The sequence below is a fragment of the Lissotriton helveticus genome, chromosome 2_1, assembly GCF_964261635.1.
Source record: "Lissotriton helveticus chromosome 2_1, aLisHel1.1, whole genome shotgun sequence".
Taxonomy (NCBI): Eukaryota; Metazoa; Chordata; class Amphibia; order Caudata; family Salamandridae; genus Lissotriton; species Lissotriton helveticus.
Window position 1 is genome coordinate 330569216 of NC_136059.1, and position 20564 is coordinate 330589779.

Below are 20564 nucleotides of genomic sequence, written 5' to 3' on the forward strand. Positions count from 1 at the left end.
GTAGTTGATTATATCCTTTATTTGAGTCGATGTGAATGTAATGTCCAATCAAATTGTATAACATGCTTATGTCATAGTTAGAATGTAGTGATGTAACTTAGAATGTTAAGAGCTTGGTGTATTGTGGTGAGAAGGCGGTTGGTTTCTGGAGAGTCGGGACGTTTGCCCAGCTGCTCCGGTGGGTCTATGGTTTGAGGAATTAATAAACCATTCTTTGACCACCTTATCCGCCTCAGTTCTATCATTACAGAAACTCTTCTTTCCTAGTCACTTTGGTTCACCAATGGTACCCTCTACAACACTTAGTTACGTATTTCTATCAGTAAATACTGCATGTGACCACATGTGAATATTATCTTTATTCAATTGGCGCGCCTAGTCCCACTGCCAATAAAGAACTGAACCTGGGCTGGAAATCGTTGAGCAACATAAACAGATGCAGGCTGTACAACTATAGTACAGAATCGTTGGTACACCTAATATATTTCTGCCCTGCCTTCCTGCAACATTGACACAAATTGTTAAAACCAATGTTTTTAAGGCATGGGCTCCGAAAATACGTTGAGCCTTGCAGAGAGCCATAGGATCTGGCCACATTTGGCTAATTCATGATTATGACACAAAGGGCCCTAATTTAAGAAAGCACAGAATAAAATTGTGTGGTTGCAATTGTTGAGACTCCTGTAATAACAGAAGGAAATGATCAGCGAGGATCCCCTCCAGAAAAGGACTGCATGGTCCCTACAAAACCGCAAAGCATTAAGTGACTTATTTTATTTTCCAGAACATAGAAGGAACAGGAACCTTTCCAAACATAATTTTAAACCAATGTATTTTAGGGTAATACCCACTTTTACAAATGGTCTGCGACCAGTGTTCAAATTATGTTTTTTATTTTTATATACGATTTGATATATGTATTATAATGTTGTGAGATAGGAATTTATACAATAATTTTGATATCGTACTGCAACTTTGCAATGATTTTAAGTAATTATGCAAATAAAATAATTCATTTATTCTATCTTTAGAGAAATTTCATTAGAATGGCAATTCAAAACACCAACCAATTATTAAGACATGTGTAACCATAACATATATTATAGATAGTAAAGGACTGTCCAGATTAGCTTATATTTAGCACATAATAAATATGGGCCATTGTACTCACATGAATAGAGTGATGACGAAACTGCATTAATGCACATGCCCCAGCATCCAATCTCTACGCCTCTTTCATAGGTAAGGTAAGCTGCAGAGTCGTGCGCTGCATATGGATTCCCACGGTACACTATCTGAGGAGAAAAGCATGTGGTGAACGTCAAATGAGCAACAGAGAAGTGAGGCTTACTTGCATCTCCCGTTACCTTAGGGTACGGAGGTACGTCGCTATTGAGTTTACACCAAATTAAGCAGTAAACTAATATCATTAATTTTACTTGTTACTAATCTCAAAATACGATTAACATATTAATAATCCATGCATCTATTTATTTATTTCCTTAAGTGTGCTTCCCTAAGTAGAATCCTCACTGAAAAAACTATTTAAGAAGAAATAGCACAATATGTGGTAGAATAAATGTAAATGTGCGCTTTGAGCAAGCTTGCATGTAACACTTCAGGGGAGACACTTACTAGGGGTTGGTTGCTCGGAGGGCTAATGTGGCCACTGCAGAGATGTGTGCTTGACTGCGTGGTCACAGGTTTAACTCGCAGCAGGACCATTCAGCCTTCTCATCTTCTAAGGCCAACAAAACTAGCATCATTGAGTTGGCAAACAATAAATAATCTAACACATGTATTTGTAAAGTGCGTGTTCACTTCTTGGCGCATTTTTGAACTGAATATCGAGGGTTTTTTGATACCCAGTTCAATGGTAATAATTTTACGGACCTTGGAAGGATGATAAGCAGAGTGAAACCTCTGAGATTTGAATCTGTGGCCATGAGGTCAAAGTAGATGCATTAATTCACTGAGCCAATAAACCAATCTGGTATTCAGTGCCAAGATGCTCATCGTGGCGAACTAAACAAACATACATATTAATCACTGTCCCAACTGTTATTTTTAGTCAAAGGTGACTTCTGATGAAATGTCTGCATGCTTAAGTCAATCTTGTTCTGAAAGAACAGCTTGTGATCATCAAAGACGTCAGCTGACATAATGGTGTCAGGCACCACCAGTTCTTGTGAACATGGGCCTGTTTTCTGTTTGTGTTTGCGTCACATGAAATTCCGGTAGGCACAGTGTTTCTGGTAAAGGTTACACTGATGAGTAAAGAACTGTTAACCAGACTTCAACACCTTTGAAATCCGAAATCATGCTCTTTGACTTGGATGAGATCCTCGGTCTCATAATTTTAGGATATGTTGGCAGATTCTCAGCTGCATGAGTTCAAACCAACTGAGACGTCTATGCTTCCATGACCATAGAAGAGCTGTGCAACAGCGCAAATGTAACATAAAGACGCTTGCTGCATTGCAATATTGCATATGGCACCTTTGACCCATTGACTAGAACTTGTAAACACTGCCTTAGTAAAAGATGTATGCCCCTTGGCCGAGGACGCAGTAGCAACATGTTTTCAAAACGAAAAGGAAAAGGTGGGGTGGTCTCAGGAGAGTCGGAGAAGTGAAGTGGCATTGAAAGATTTATCCTGTCACTGCTAGGGATCTCCTGACCCACAGTTGAACACTTAGACCCGTACGCGCAGGCCTGGCCGTACATCAATACTTAAATCAGAGCTCAATTGAGCCCATCTTCTTTGACTGCCCCTGCCCAGCCGATATTCGTGTGATGGTGGACCATTAGGTGCTCCTCGTTCACACAGTCCTGATGAAGACCCCATGCTAAGGCCAGATTCACCTAGGACTTTTGAGGGGTTGAAACGTTGACTTCTACTACTGCACAAGCCACGATGACTGAACTTCAATATCAGTGTTTATGAAATGCTATGTGGTATAACTGGAACAATTGACCTGCATTAGACCGGATTGGTCTTACGATGTGAATTGGATGTTTTATATGTCACATCACCTTACCCTTGTCCACCACCTTCGCTTATTCACTGTTACCTCAAGCACCCCACCTTTTTCTTTCCCCACACTCGAGCGACCTTGAAATATTTAAATTGCCGTTTCATTAAGGAGCAACTGCGTTGCCTAAACAGAAGTGAATATTTGTTTTGAAAATAAATTGCATTCACTGCAGACTAAGCTACATTGGTATTGTGAATGCTTTTACTTATGTTTTTCGTTTTGAAAAAAATGTTGCTACTGTGAACAATTTTTCATTATACAGTAATTCTGACTCTGGTCTGGTAGCATTTCGGGTAAACCCATTGATACATAACACCCATGGCGGAGGATGCAAAACCTACCCCCTAAAGGATAACTCTGGCCACAGGGTCAAATGTTAACAGTTGCACATCATGAACACTGTAATTGTGGTTGGGATTATATCCCAGCCACACAGGATTCTAGGATTTTCTGGGTTTCTGTGATGTTCCTGTTTTAACAGCTCGATTTTCCTATGTTTTAGACTATATGGCTCTTATGGGCCATGTGGTACATATTATGTAATCGCTTGTATCATACAGTTTGAGTAACAACCCCCCTACTACCTGTTGGTGTAAGCTTTCACTGTTCAACCCTGCAACCTCTGGAGAGTCACGTTTACAAAGAAGTACCTTTTTTAATATTTGGAGTACAATGATGCAATGATGTTGGTTGCATCAGGACAAAAGTTGTTAGAAATTGGGTTTCAGATTGGTAGAGGTATGCACCCTGTTTAAGCAGGAACCACAATCCTAGTAAGGTAAGTCAGACACACACCCTAAATTAACCTATACTCACCCCATGGTGAGCATATGTTACACACCGCACAGGGATGTCAGGCTTAACTAAAGAAGCGATGTGTGAGTTAACATTTGTACAACACTTCAAAACAGTGAAAACACCACATAAAAAGACACCTCCTCTAGTTAGAACAATAGACCGTAATTTGTTAAAGAAAGCAAAACCAAAATAACAAACTTCCAATAAGTAGAACCAAAGGTATGAATTTTTAAAGAATATTATCTTGAATTACAGTGCTAAAAAGCATAAAGTGGTAATGGGGCTATCTGGTCGCACTAGACCGGGTCAAATCTAAAAGTTCAGGTGGACAGCAATGTATTGCGGGTCTGATACAAGGACCAACTTTTTCTCGCTGCAATTTTGTTTGTGCTGAGGGGAATGTGAGGAGCAGAGAAGGCGATGCGCCGTCATTATCGATCCTTAGGATGGAGCTGATACACCGGCTCCAAGCCGTGCAAAGTCAGAGATGGAAGCACTGCACCACACCATCAGGGATGCAATGCAGACAGTCCTCAGAGCAGCAGCACTGCCTTGATGGAGATGCGCCGGTTTTGAGCGGTGCAACGGCATCAATCCGTGGATTTCTGCTGGAGCAGCATTTTATACCCACTTCCAAGAGCCCAGGACTGATTTGGCACAACTTGGCAGGGCTAGACTCATAGATGGCAGAGTCCAGGTGCTGTAGCAGGGTGCTTGAAAGTCTTTGATATCTGTGAGGCTTCAAAACAGGAGCCAAGCTAGCAAGCCTTTGGAGTCACTCTAGGTTCAAGTGGTGCAGTTCCAGCCCTTCTCACTCAGGCAAGGAAAGAGGCAGGAAGGTCAGCATAGCAGAAAAGCAGTTCTTACAGAGCAGCAGTCGTTGAACAGCACAGCAGTCCTCCTTCCTGGCAGAGTATCCACAGGTCCAGAGTTAGTAGGGTTAGAAGTCGAGTTCATATACTCAGTTCTGCCATTGAAGTAGGGGAGACTTCAAAGAGGGGCTTTGGAGGACACAGAGCTCCAACCTTTCTGCCCTGGCTGCAGACTAGCTAAAGGGGATTAAGCAGGCCCTTGTGTGGTAACAGGACACAGCCTATTCAAGTGTAAATGTGAGGTTCTGCCCACTCCTCCCAACCATTCTGCCCATGATGGCCCATCAGTAACACCTAAGTTCCCTTTGTGTGTGACTGTCTAGAGGGAATGCAGAAGGCCCAGCTGTCACCCACCCCAGACGTGTATTGGAGACACATCAGGCACCCAGGGCTAAGAGCAGAAAAATTGCATCTTTCTAAAAGTGGGATTTTTAAAATGGTTTAATGATAAATTTAACTTAACCATTAAAGAGGATTTATAATTATAATTCCATAGGTACTAAACAGGAGAGCTCTACCTCCTTCCAATTGGGAATCACACTTATTAAAACTAATAAGGAATACCGAATGTTAATCTAAGGGAGGGGTCGTCTTCATAGCAGCGAACAATAAATTTGGGATTTTTTTACTACCAGGACATGTACAATTTTGATCTCGAGGGCTGGGTGTAAACTTTATTGGGCCAAAGTCATGCTTCTAAATGGATCTTATAAATAGTACATGTGCCTTTCTCTTGGTGGTGCACTGTGGTTGCCTTTTTATACCGGTGAACACAGCACCTTACAGGAAGCATTGTGTGCAAATCAGGAGAGTAATATCTCTTGAACACGAGGCCGAGAAGAAGACTTGCGAGGAAACCTCCCATGGCATCAGCCCCACAGTGAACATGCACAGAAGCAGGAAGTTCATCATACAGAAGTTACAGTGTTAACCCGTAAGAAAAAGGCAACCACAGAGCTCCACCAGGAGAAATGCTCACAGACTATTTAAAAGATCCATAAACGAGAATGCCTGTGTCCCAATAAAGTATACACCCAACACTTAAGAAGACCTTTGAGAAAAACAGCAGGCCCAATAGGATGGTCAAACCACGCCAGCGTACTACAAAAGTGGCCATGGGCGCACATCCCAACAAAAAGATTAAGTTATACACGGCAGAACTAAAGAGAATATTTATATCCTCTAAGATAAATGCAATATATTAGCTTTTATTTTCACTCCGACGTCAAAGGGCTACATGTTACTTATAGGCTCAACCTTTTGAGGGAGCATAATATATCCCCAATCTTCTTTTAAGAATTTTTAGGAAACGTATGTTTGAGTGTAATGCCTGCATAGGCATTGTATATGGAATTGACATGTTCAAATTTGTGTATGTCTAAACTGCATAATGTTTGTTTTGTATAAATGTGATATATGACTATGTTTTCACATTGCACTATACATTTACATTAGGAATAATCAGATAAAAAGACTGAATGACAAATCAGAACTTGTTCTATGTCATAGTATGTCTATTGTTTGTGATTGTACAGATACCAGCATGGAACAAGGGATACACATATATATATGTCACTAAAACACTAGGAATACAGTAGAAGGAGAGCAGCAGGTAGTACATTAAGAAAGAAATGAAAGACCTTAATTGCCCGAAGATACTTGTAAGTGTTACACACTCACCGAAGTGAAGTGAAATACCAATCCAAGGTGCAGGGTGTATTTTTTCTGTATATTTGATTAACTTTCTAAAAGTGTAATTTCCAAAGTTGTAATCTAAAACCCAATTTTGCATTTAAAGAGGGTTTTAAATCACAATTCTTTTGAGTCCATACATGAGATTTTTACCTGCTCACACTCAAAAGTTAGCGTTTAATAAGGTAACCCAATGTTATCGAATGAGAGGGAAAGGCTAGCAGAACTTATAAGACTTAAAGATACACGTCCTACTTGTTAAATACAATGCAGCCTGCCCTATGCGCTGCTCAGGGCCTACCTGACAGAAAAACTTTAAAAAGGAAGGATTTGAGCCTAGCAAAAGGTTTATTTTGCCAGGTCGAAATGGCAGTTTAAAACTGCACTACAGGCCTGAGAAATGTTTTAAAGTAATACTTTAGGTGGGTGCACAATCGTTACTGCAGACATAGTAGTATGTGATTTGCATGCCCTGGGTACATGCAGTACTAATTTACTAGGGATTTACAAGTAAATGAAATGTACCAACCCGTTGTGGGTCAATTTTACCATGTTTAAGGTAGGAGTTTACAAGCACTTTAGCACTGGTTAGCAGAGAGTCCTAATGCCAGCAATTAATTCAGCAAAGCAGGAGGGGTGAAAGCAAAATGTTTGGAGTGGCTCTGCAGATTGGGCCATGGTCTAACAGCAGTGATGTTGTCAAACGCCATGTTCCCAGAAACATAGTATGCTGCTGTGTGGAACATAACTCTAGGGGGTGTGGGGAATGCACAAATGAACTTTCGGGAGTCTGGATAGAAGTTTATTCATTTAGTCCAATCTGGAAAGAACAAGTGCATGGGCTACAGACCTTAAGTCCTGGAATGAAGTGCCTGGTGCCCCAAGGTAGCATGCATTCTTGTCCATAGCAAAGCTTTGCCTTTGTAGTCTAAGTCAGCTGCCTAGGATGAATAGCAGTGATTTGCCATTATCTACAATATTGTTCAGCCATCTAGAGAACAACATGAGTTAATCCATTGTTGGAAAGGTATAGTGAGATTAACCCCTTGCATGCTCATGACGGAACGGTTCCGTCATGAGCGTCGGTTGGCCTGTGCTCATGACGGAACCGTTCCGTCATGAGCCCGTTGGCTCATTAGAACGCTCAGCACAGCGCGAAAATTCGCGCCGCGCTGAAGCGGTTAATAGGAATTCTGTTTCATTGGGTTTAGTTTTAGGCGGCGGTTTGACATCCATCATTTAATTTTCTTCAGGCTGTTGGCGAGCGGGAGGATGTCATTCAGTGATGAAATCATAAAACAGATCTGGGTATCAAGTCTGTATTGATGATAAAGTATAAGTGTCTGAGGCACTCTTCAGGTGGCTCCAGATATGGGTTAAATAAAGTTGGGGACAGAATAGAGCCCTCAGCAATGCCTTGAAGTAGACTGGTTTTGCTAGATATGGAGGTCTCCATTTTCACTACTAGGGAGTGGTTCGATAGGTAGGACGTGACCAGTTTAGAACGGCTTCCTCAATGGCCATTCTTTCAAGATGAAAACGAGATGGTTGAACATATCACAGGAAGCAAAAGACCTAGAAGCAAAAGAAGGAAGGAGTTGACCCAGCCAAGGAATCGGAAACTTTTCTAAATTCAGATTGGAAGGTTTGAAGGTTATTTGACTAAATGTGAAGTGAAAGTTAGGAGGCAACACAGGTTTCTATCACCATTGTTATGAAGGGTAAGGCTGCGGCACAACAGAAGTTGTTAAGGTCATTGGTATAATTGGTTAAGGTCACAGGTATCTGCAGCAATTATGTTGTATTTAACAGTGAGGTTTAATGAATACATATCTGTTTACTAGGAAGAAAACAACATAGTATGGAATGTTGTGATATCCATTAAAGAAAGCAAAATCTGGAACACTCTAAAGTGATATTTTGGTCATCATCACCCAGAATTACTTTTAAATTGGCACTCCTTGACTATTACTAAAAGTTGCAAAATTATGTTTTTGAATGAATGCACATTCTGGGATGGTAATTCTTTAAGAAATCACAGGGGACTGTATAGATTAACAAGTTGTATTTCTAATTTATTCTCTCCATTGCATTGCATAGATACCAACTGACCCTATGTCATGGGGATTACCTTCAGCCGCCCCTAATGTTTTAACCAATAGCGTTTCAAGTAATGGGACCCTGCAGTTTTTTGTTTCTCATTGGTAGGAATCTTGCATGAACAAGGTCCTATTGGCCAATAAAGTTGGAATTACTGAAAATTGTCAGTCAGACTCCGTTCGGTATTTCGGGATGTTGTGTTCTGCAAAAAAAACACAAACCCCACACAAAATTGGCACTTGACCATATTATGAGACAGGTTGCAATCAACTTGATGGTCCCTTGCAAACTAAGGCCCAAGAAACATAAAAAATGGTTTGATTATGCCTGTGTTAGTACGCACAGGGTGCTCTGGGAGGAGCTTAAAGAGAACCCAAGGGATCCTGACAGGGTTAAGCAAACCAGGAGGGCATATAAAACTGCAGTGCAAAAAAGAAAGTTGCAGCTAAGAGAGATGGCATGGGACGAACTTAGCCAAGCGAGTGTTTTGGCTAATAGCACCAGGTTTTGGTCTGTGGTAAATAGCCCCACTTTTGATGAATCCACTAACTCGGTTAGTGATTGTCTTATCTCCTCAGAGAGGTTGGTTCAGCCCTTTAGGGGCGTATCCAGTGACATGAGTCAGGGATCTATTAGTTGGCCAGGGGATACAGGTTGTGTTTCAAACGCCCTGTCCTTCACATTGGACGAAGTCACCGAGGTAATCATATTAACATCAAGGGGGAAGGCTCCAGGCCCTGATGGGGTTCCGGCAGATCTTTATAGGGCAGATCCCATTTTTTGGGCAAAAATCTTAACCTCTGTTTTTAATGCTGCAACCCAGGTCGGCTTTCCCCTGTTTTGGGCAAAGGCGGTAATCATCCTGATTTTTAAAAAGGGTTCAAGAGATGATCTGGCCTGTTATAGACCGATTTCACTCTTGGATTCCGCAGCCAAAATAATGGGGAAAGTTGTTCTTACCCGCTTAACTGACTGGTTAAATAAAAATAGCATCATTTCTGATTTTCAGTATGGATTTAGACAGGGAAAGGGCACATTGGAACAATGTCTTAATCTTCATCTAGTAATAGGGAAGTACACGGTCGCAAATCGTGGGGATCTCCATATGGCTTTTATGGACCTATGCAAAACAACAGTTGATGGACAGAATGCAGAACAATGTCATACATTCACCCCAGTACAGAGATCTGGGCCTAAATCCATCGTTTTTTTGCACTCCACACCACCCCAGTTCAGACATGGCTATATGCAAATCAGCCTTGACCCTGTGCCTCATGGGAACAGTCCTGATTTTTAAAAAGGGTTCAAGAGATAATCTGGCCTGTTATAGACCGATTTCACTCTTGGATTCCGCAGCCAAAATAATGGGGAAAGTTGTTCTTGCCCGCTTAACAGACTGGTTAAATAAAAATAGCATCATTTCTGATTTTCAGTATGGATTTAGATAGGGAAAGGGCACATTGGGACAATGTCTTAATCATCATCTAGTAAAAGGGAAGTACATGGTCGCAAAGCCTGGGGATCTCCATATGGCTTTTATGGACCTAACCACAGCTTTCGACCTTGTAAATAGATCAAAACTTTGGGCGGCCCTTCATTGTATCGGTATGGAGGCAGATCAGATTTCCTTTTTGGCGGCCATCCACGAAAACACTACAGCCGATGTCCGCTTTAATGAGGATGGCTGATTAACTGAAGGATGGGCTGTCAAGAGAGGGGTGAGACAGGGGTGCATTTTAGCTCCCCTGCTGTTCACTCTCTATATCAACAAACTTGGGAACGCCCTGACTTCCTCTTGCAAAGATGTCCCAAAAGAAGGCTCAAAATTGATTCCTGCTTTACTCTATGCCGATGATGCCGTTCTGGTGGCAAGAACCTCGCGAAGGCTGCAATCTCTTTAGATTGTTTTATTGATTTTATGGAATCTCTAGATTTAATTACACATCTTAAAAAGTCACACTCTATGTCTATTGGTACAGTTAGAGCTAGGAAGGGCAAATTTTATTGTAAGGGGACGGAATTAATAAAAGTCCCTGCCTTCCCATATTTAGGTGTTCTTTTTGATGATAGACGCTCGTGGTTCACGCAGCGTGCCCACAAAAAGAACACTCTTGCCAGAGCCTCTGGGGCCATTTTAGAGTTTTCTAGAAGTATTGGCTCCAAACCACTCCCGGCCCTCATGAAGATTTACAATGCCAAGTGCCTCCCTTTGGTAAATTATGGGAGTGATGTCTGGGGATATACAGAGACTGGTGAAATCCAGGCAGTTGACAATAATTTCTTTCGTAGGTTGCTGTCGGTCCCGGTCTCCACCCCAACTTTTAACATTCATGAGGACCTTGGTGCTGGCTTTATTTCGGATCAGATTGCGGTTGTCCCTTTACTATGCTGGCTGAGAAATTGGGCACAACCGCCCCCTAATTTGAATCAATTGATCATCCAGGACTGCATTGCTCTGGATAAAGGGTTGGACATACCCTGGATCCGTTATGTTACCACCCAAATGGAAGTTCCTAGGTGTCCCGATTTATTCCTAAGCCCTAGAGCTCTTGGCAAGCCAGCGATTAGAGGTCTAAAGCAGCAGTTCTTGGTTAGATCTGTCAATAAGGGAGGAAATGGAATTAGCTAAACCTACAGTGAGGAGTTTGTCATGTTGAGTTTAGGTAGACCGTTGCAACCATATTTCACATATATAAATAAACCACATCATCTATTTGCTTTAATTAGATTTAAGCACAATATGGTGCCCTGGCTACTGGCATTCCCAAAAGGTTTTTTTTCTCCAATTTTTTTCATTAAAACAAGGCATCAAGAAAAGACAATACAGTGCGAGCCAATATAACACCTTCGGGGTATAGGAAACCAAAATACATGCATGTCAAAAACCTTACGGAGATGGGGGTACATCAAAAACAGCATCCCCAGGTGGAACACAGATCCCTCCTCTGTATTTATTCCAAGGTCCCCATGTTGAAGCCCACTTTCGAGGGCAGCCTCTTGCCATGAAAACAGTCTTCTCCCGGAACATACTCCAATCTAAGTTATTTTTCCAGCTATCAAGGGTAGGAGGCTGCTCGGATCCCCACTGCTGGGCAATATTCCTTTTCCCTATCATGACACTTAATGTGACCCACTGTGTCTGTGCAGAGTTAAGGTCTGCAGGTTCCCATATATTAAGGAGGCATCTCCTCGCCTCCGGTACCAAGGAGACCCCCAAGACCTTGTGTATAGTGTTGTGAATCTTACGCCAGTACTCAGTGATATATAGACACTCCCAGATGATATGGAGGAACGTCCTCACAAGACCAGACTTCCGTCTACACAATCCGGTATCAAACAACCCCATCTGTACAAGGCGGGCCCCATGACATAGACCCTGTAATATTTTTAACTGAACGAGCCGCAGCCGTGCAGGAATGGCAACCACTTTTGGAGAAGACACAGCCGATTGCCAGTCCTCATCATCCAGTTCTATTCCGTCTCGCACCCACTTATCCCTCAACTCCCCAAGTAGATTCGCCCTGTGATTAATTAGCTTCTTATAGATCAGGGAGATTGTTTTTTTGGGGAGGTGACCATCTAAAATTCTATCCTCGAGAGGCGAGGCCTCCGGTAGGTCCGCGTCCAAAGGAAGGGCCGCCTGTAGAGTGTCGAATTTGCGCATTGCGAAAGTACGTCAGCTCAAATTCAGCCTTCATTTCCTCAAATGACTTAATCCCCCCTTGCCCCAGATGTCTTTAATGGTGGAGATCCCGATCAGATCCCACTTATCAAAGCAAAAGGGTTTTTTAAAGACGGGACTTTTGGTCCCTGTCCTTGTGACAACTTCTCGTAACAGAACATCCTACATATGATATTTTTCTGCTAATTTTACATCTCGCTACGCATGAAATTGATGAATCCACTCTTAAAAGGGCGTAACTTTGAGCAAGTCAGGCCAGCATTGGCCTATTTGCAAATGTTGGCATCCCCAGTAGTCTGTTTTGGAGTAGCAAGTTTTATTATCGGAGCAATCAGGCGTAGGAAGAGACTCACTGCACCATAGCGTGGACTTTGTTAACTTTTTAACCTGTTCTTGGTAAAACTGTTTTGTAAATAGTGGACATTTGATTGGGACAAACTTTTAATATATTTATCCAAACATCAAGGAATGTTTTGTTTAGTGGGATTGCCCAATATTTGATGTCTCATGATGAATCTGTTAAAGGTGTGAGAATTGGAATGAATTTTTTGTATAAATGTATACTGTTTTCATGTGTTATGCGCTGTGATCTGCACTTTGATGGTTTTACATTTTAACCGAATAAAGTAAGTCTTGATGACACTTTAATCAAAAATCCTGCAATTTATTTCTGTGCTCCCACCTTCACCCAAGGACTCCTCTGGCAACACTACCTCCTGTCCTCCCTACCTCTGTCTTCACTTGTCCCTGCACCCTTGTCCAAGAGACTCCTGTGATGCCCTCCCCACATGTGCTCTGCCTCCCTTCCCCTTGTAGCCTGTGTCTCCGGAGCCCCAGCCTCCCTCTGACACTCATCTATCCCCCACTACCACCGAGTCTCCTGTGGCCCACATCCCTTCCCCCCACCCCCACACATACACATATCAGGTAGCCCTACGTACACCTGTAAAGCAGGTTGTCTGGTGCCAGAGAGAAACAGCTTTCAAACAGAAATCTGCCTTTCAGGTATGAGACATCCTCCTGTTACAAGGCACAATAATGGTGAAGACTATGCCAAGTTACAAATAGACTGTAACTTGGCAGAGTCACCAGCAGACACAGACCAGAGGCCGAGCTGTATTTTTGTGACTGGCACATTTTCTATGTACTGCAAACATATTGCAAATTTTGCAGTGTATGCCTAGAAATATTTACTTTTCTGCTGCAAAATTTGCCAACCGATCCTGGGGGATCGGTGATATAGTACCCATAAGCAGCTACCACATTGGAGGGGTTCTTTTCATTGTTGCATTCATCACATTGGGTGATTGGTGGCATATTGTATATCTGCCTTTTATATCGACTGGATATTTCAAAAATCATCCTATGGAGCTGATTCCATGATAAGTGCCAAGTTTTTTGCATCTCGTTTTACACTTTGGGACCATTATGAGATTTATGAAATTAGAGCAAGTCATTCTTACTCCCAATATCGGAGGACTGCAAACTGTGCAAGACAAGTAATAGCACATGCACAATTTGATATAAAACCCACCTGTCCACCTTATTCCTTAGTGCTTCTTACAAAATCATTAACAAGAAGCATCCAATCCCGACAACTAGTAGAAATTTAACCCAGGAGTTTTTGTGCATATGGTTACAAGGAAAGTTATTATTTAAGGCCTATACACACCTGTCCCATAAAGTCAGTGAAAAACAGCATGTTGGAAAGGAAAGCGGTCCATCCAATGAGGTGGCTGATACATAAACAGCGATAATGAACAGGCATGTTCAAGATGGCCTTCACCAGGGAGTTCAGAGTCATTCGCTTCTGCACCTGAAAAAAAGAATGCAGCATCTGAGAACATGCTCCTTCCTGTGGAAAGCTCTTTGACCGGTGCTTAAAGTCTTTTTTTAAATATGTCTTTATTGTTTTTAACAGTGTTACAACATTAAGTCCCCCCAGCCTCCCTCCCGCTACTCGCCCTCAACTGTGGAGGAGCGAACAGTCAGCAGCTACGCAGTGTACAATCAGATTATTAGCATAAGATGTTTTTTATATATTTCACCTAGATAAACATTTAAGGACAGCACACCCAGGCACTTCTATTACCTCACCACTCGCTATCCCAACTGGGGTTCTGCAGCATGCTCTGCCATGGGACTGATTCTCCATCGCATGTTCTAAGCGGACCTCTAACATGACCAATTTCAAGGAACCTCCCTGGCCTGTCCCTTCATGCACCGATCTGGGTCTTACTCCACACTCAGCCCGCACACAGCATGCAGATTCCCTCATCCACTGTTTTCGGGTAGGCAATCTGCTAGTCATTCACTTCAAAGCTATACGTTTATTAGCAACCGCTAATCCTAGTTCTAGCACGTTCTCCATCTCTTTAGAATGTTTAGTGTGGGTTACAAAACCCCGTAAACATACCAGCCGGCTGAATTGACATTCTGGTCAGTTCCCCCAATACTTCGACCACCTCCCGCCAACAATTCTGCACCTCTTAGCACTTTCACCACAAATGCAGGTAAGTCCCCACCGCAGCTCAACATTTAGGACAATTACCTGGCTTGGATGGGTCAGCCCTATGTAGCCATTGCAGCATTAAGTCATCCCTATATAAGCATTTATAATTGATTAGTTTCAATTTTACATTTCGAGTGACACTTCTGCAATTGCCTAATATGGTCACCCATTAGCGCTCTCAGTTCCTCACCTGCATATTTTTCCCACTGCAGCTTCAACGTTGCCATGAGGTCAGCTGTGCATGGTATCAGCAATGTGTATAATCGTGTGATAAGTTTGCCTTATCCACTCATGTCTGGCAATGCCAGGTTCAATACATGTGTTTCTGGTTCTCGAGGGAAACCCAGACAAGCTTCTTGGACAGTATCTGCCAGGACAGCATATGCCAGGAATCAGTCACTGGAAGCACCCCACATATAAAGGTCCAAAAACCCAACCAGCCTGCCATTGTCGGATTTTTTTTTTTTTTTTTAAATAAGCAGATAAAACCGATACATCAAATTCGTCATGGTTATTTCAGCTTCAACAAAAGGTCTTATACAAATATTTCTATAAAATAGCAGAGTATACATACACTATTAGATAAGCCAGTTGGATTTGCAATACAGTAGAAATAGACCTCCAATTCAATTATTAGATCTTTCTTACCCTTAGTGTCTTTTATATAATAAGAACATGTTAATAAATTATGAAATACGATACAATCTTTTTCATCATTATAATTTTGATAATGCATCTAATCCTAAATATATCTAGAAAGTGCAAATATGCACAAGTCCCAGCACAGAGTATGTTAAAATTAAAGTGCAAACGTGCATAAGTATATACATAGTCTAATACTTAAAGTGCAAAGATGGAGAATTTAGCAGCTATCGATTCCAAACGATCATATCTTATAAAGTGCTTCTGCGCATTTTAGAGAAAATAGTATTTATTGTTTTAGGAGAAGGTCCGGACTTGCAGTTCTAGATCTTGATCATAAATTGCCAGGAAGGAGCAAACCTTTTAAGGCCACCCACCTTGATAGCATATGCTTCCTCAAACTTTTGTGTTTGAATCATCTTTTTATACCATCCCTGATAAGTTGGTGTTCTATTAGTCCTTCAATTCTGGAGGATCAAGGAGCGAGCCACTAAAGACATAATAGTTATAAATACATCAGCACCTTTTCTCATAAATTGGCATTGCCTCTGGGTGTGAAGTCCAAATAGTGCTACCCCTTACATCAGGTTGTATCTGTATATTTAGCCCCCTGCTCAAGGCTTCAAACACTTGTTCCCCCAAATAAAATTTCCCAGGGCAGATAAAACCGATATCAAGCCAGTCTGCGCTCCCAAACTGATTACTTCGAAAACTATGATCTTCCACCTCTGGATACATCTTTGACAGTGTTCTAGGGGTATGGTATACCATCCAGTGAGCTAAAAAAAGACATTCTCTTGTAGTTAGCAGTTCTTAAAGAAAGAGTTACTCACCTTTGGTATCGATGTATCTGGTAGAGACACAGTCTAGCCGCAGATTCCTTAACTTAGAATATCCCCAGGCCTCAGACTGGATTCGGAAAACTTTTCGCAGCAGCACCTCTGCGCACCGGGGACGGCGCCGCAAGGCTCCACCCTGACATCGTCCACGGACGTGACGTCAGTGGAGCCATATAAGCCCCTCCCGGCACGCGGACGTCAGTTTTCGTATGAGAAACGTTTGTGTGCCACAAAGCAGAGCTACCAGCAAAAAACTGTGAGAGTATGAGAACAGTGTGCAAAAAAGAAACGAAAGTGAATGTAAATGTAAAAATGTAAATTGATACTTGTATAGCGCACTACTCGCCCGCAAGGGTCTCAAGGCGCTTGTACAAATTCCGCTGTGGAACCCATCCTGGCTTTCCCTGTGAGGTGTCCACTCCTGGGCACCCCCAAGGTGGAGGCCAGGCATCCTTAGCATTGTGGGGGCCGTTGTGGAGATTAAGCAAGCTATTGCCCAGAGTTGCAGAGTGGGACTCCATGATTGGAATAGGTACCGAGGCGAGAATTATCAGGTCCGTGGAATTTTGAGTCCAAGACCCACCGAGGCAGGGAACTGAACCCTGGTCCCGGGCTAGACCTCTGCATCAGGGTCTGCCGCTCTAACCATTGAGCCACACTTCTCCAGATGGTGAAAACCAGCACCATAAAGTACAGTGCCAAAAACTGTATACTGAAAAATAATGAAGGAAAGAGCAGAGCACCGCTCTGGGAAGCAACCATACAAAAGTATAGGCTAAACCCTCCCATGAGGCAGAAAAGATGTGAAAAACATCAGGACAGATGGGAGGAAGTCTGCAACCATAACATAGAACTGTGAAGGGCAACAAGTCCGGAACACAGGAGCATTGACAATCCACCAGCAGTCAATACAAGAAAGGGACGTTGTATCCCCTGTAAAGGGAGGTATAGACTGAGGCAGAGCCAGTCGACTTCAAACCAATGGACTGCAGGGCAGGAAAGAGACCCCAAGGCCAATGGAGAAAGGGGGGAAGAGGGGGGTGAACATGAACAGACCTCACACCGGACGACCCAGGGCGTAGGGATGTAAAAGGACACGACACATTAGCATACCACCCAAGCACGAGAGTAGGTGGAGCAGAGCAAGTAAACCAGAATAAAGCACCCGTCTATGCGTGAAGGGAAAGTCACCCCGCAGGAAGACAAAGCCACCCGAAGGAAGGCGAATGCGAGAAACCCATCCTGAAAAGCTGATCGCAGAATGGGGAGGATGGACGGGCGTTAAGGAACCTGCGGCTAGACTGTGTCTCTACCAGATACATTGTCACCTAAGGTAAGTAACTCGTCCATCAGAGACATCTAGCTGCAAATTCCTCAACTTAGAATAGATACCAAAGCCATACCCATAGAGGAGGCGGGTCTGCTAGCACACCCCACCAAGTCCCAGAATAACTTATTTGTCAACAAAGTGACGAAACACAGTGGGGACAGCATTGCCAGCGCAACCAACACCAGACCATGAAGCTCTGAAAAGAGAGGAAAACAATGAGAGGCAAAAGCACCACCCACCGTTACAGAACAGCTCAAAAACCCCCGGATGTATACCGGGGTGACAGAAAGAAGCATAGAACCAGAAATATCGGTACAGAAGTGAGAGTGCATGGCTTCGTAAAGAAGATGAACTGAACCTAGGTCCGAAGGATCCACAGGAGCAGATGTGTCGACCGAAAGCAAGACCCAGTGAGAGAACAACACAGTATGACAGAGTCAGAGCATACCGGTCGAGTGTGCACAACAGTGGGAAAAAAGCAGTGCCAAACCTGCACCAGCTAAGATACGTGGAACAGCAGTGACTGGATGCCGACCCATGGCCAGAAAATGCCGGCATTACCAGAATACAAAAAACTCCAGTATGCCGTCGCTCTTTCACAAAGACATGTGAGAGGGCGAACGGCAATAAGCAGAAGCACCCAGAATAGAACCACAGTAAGACTGGTAGTCATGTGGAAGATAGTAATACACAGAAGCATACAGTGTGGATGCCAGAACCACACCAAGTATAGGAAAAACATCCTGCAGGGTAGAGTGAGCAGCCCAGATGGGAAGTACGCATCAACAGGTAGGCAACAGGCAAATAGGGCCTCCGGCAAGCCGGGCACATACACACAAGAGCTCGCACCATGGCAGACCTGGGCGAACACCACAGACAAAGCAGCAAGGAATGTTGTCTGCGCGACAGCGTCTTGGGAAGAGCACAGAGTAGACATAAAACAAGACAAGGCCATAAGTACTAACAGTCATGTTGAAGCAGAGTTGGACAGGACAATGGCCAGATCCATAAGCAACATCAACCACCCGTCCGGGAGGAGCCACGGTCTCCCCCACTAGACAGATGAGGAGATGCAGCAGGACACAAAAGTGGAAACCGTCAGCACCAAGGTAGTGGCGTAAGGACCCAAGGAAGTGAGTATCCTGAAGAGAACACTCCCCCTGAGAGTGTTACAGAAGGAACGCAAAACGCAGAAGGCAGCAGCGACATAGGAAACAAGCATTTACAATGCAATGGTCTCGGCATTATTAAAGGTAGAGCTATTGGCATTGCTCATGACTTTTTTTTATTTTTATTAAATCATAAATAAATGGCATTGTCATTTACATTGCCAATAGCTTAATCGTTAAATAAATGGCATCGTCTTTAGGCAACAGGCATCCTTATACACATTTTATTTACTTCACGCCATCATTCAACAGTATAAATATGTGCTACCGGTTACAAAAGTGCAAGCCTTATGGCCCCCTTCTCGCATCTTCTAGGGACTATTATTGAGCTCCGTCCAAATATATGGGTAAATGTTCAGGTATAGATCAAGAGACCACACAAAACATATTATAACAAATAGAAGCCTAAAAAAGCCTGTACCCTAGCCACTTTGTATTTTGTTTATGCACATCTGATCTGGGTGATGATTTTCCACCTAGTTTAACCTTTTGGATGCTCATGACAAGGTCAGCTCATCATGCAGTACACTGGAGCTGTGCTTATGACGAGCTGACCTTGTCATGAACAATGGGGATTCAGGATGCTCAGCACCCAGCGGGAATTGCCTTAGCATTGAAGGTGTTATACTCTCCTCTGTAAACCATGCAAGATGCACACTATTATAACCGTACGTAAGTGGGGTCTTCAAGTGTCTATATGTAACGAATGGTACGATTAAGTTGCTATCACGTCTACCTAGCTTGGATTTGACCTGGAACTAGTCATTTGCTTATTTTGGGATAACGATCACAGCTATGAAGGTGTTAAACAATTCTTTCATGGCAGATATAGAATCTATAATAAGGTCTATAATAAGGTCTTCTTTAGAATATCTGAAAAATTCCTATAAGATACTAAAGCCTCAATTGTACTCTACTTTTCCACCACAGCTGCAACAAAGAGACGGATAACTTAGGCTCAGAATGATGTTACTGCCATTAAAATCTGTGGGTACTTGCTAGTCCACTACATACTTTTGGTGTACACTGCATGTTGCGTGGCTGGCCAAATGAATAACTGTAGAATGTATTATGCATTAACCTGATCTTGACATCACTGAGATGTGGCCTTCTAAATATGGCTTTCCGCTAAGATCCATTGGAGCTTCAAAAGGCCCCGCTTATGTTGGGCTAACGAATTGCCCAAAGCAACTCCCAACATCTCATCAGTACTATTGAAAGGGTCTAGCCACCACCCCACTATTCTGTTCATCCCACACCCTAACCTGAAAGGTACAGTTGTCACACTCCGAATCTCCGACCAGAAAGGGCTTTTTGGGGGGGGCCTCCGTGAAGCCGGACAGGCCAGTTAAAAGTTCTGATTAGGGCCAGGATAAGCACACAGCCTGGAATTAAAATGGCTGAGCTAGTGACACATTTCCCCACGGTTTGATTAAACGAATTGCTGCGTGATTTCTAATAAAACGTTACTCTGGTACAGCCTGTTGCTGGATGCGAGATTGGAAATGGATACTCGAGAGCAAACTGTGTTTTGGCGACGAAAAGCTGAGGCAGGCAGTGACTGTGGGGAGTGTGACATAGAAAGAACGAGGGGGTTGACAGTCTGGAGATAGGCACAGAGATTGAGACCATGAAACGTAGAAAAGCCAAGGAGAAAATACATTTATATAGGCGGGCAGAGAAGCAATGCAGGGTTGAAACAAGGAGAAAGGCAGATGAAAAGGCAGTGAGAGACTAGGCGAAAGAGGAGATCAGAGAAGGAAAAGAAAGTGGCCACATTCTGGGAGCAGGGGTGGTGCTGAAACAGAGGTGGACAGGCAAGAGCGTGATAGAGAAAAGAGAATGGTAGAAAAGTGGGGATGGCGGCGGGGATATTATATATATATATAT

At 43.0% G+C, this 20564-nt stretch overlaps 1 protein-coding gene across 1 annotated transcript in view; it reads right to left on the reverse strand.

The window, feature by feature from the left end:
* SLC45A2 (solute carrier family 45 member 2) overlaps nucleotides 1-20564 on the reverse strand; it is a 431739-nt gene that overhangs the window by 251289 nt on the left and 159886 nt on the right. Inside the window, exons 4-5 of the mRNA XM_078677280.1 lie at nucleotides 13855-13998; nucleotides 1172-1295 (exon numbers count right to left, since the gene is read on the reverse strand). Coding sequence (XP_078533406.1) covers nucleotides 1172-1295; nucleotides 13855-13998 — 268 coding nt within the window. The remainder of the gene's footprint in view (nucleotides 1-1171; nucleotides 1296-13854; nucleotides 13999-20564) is intronic.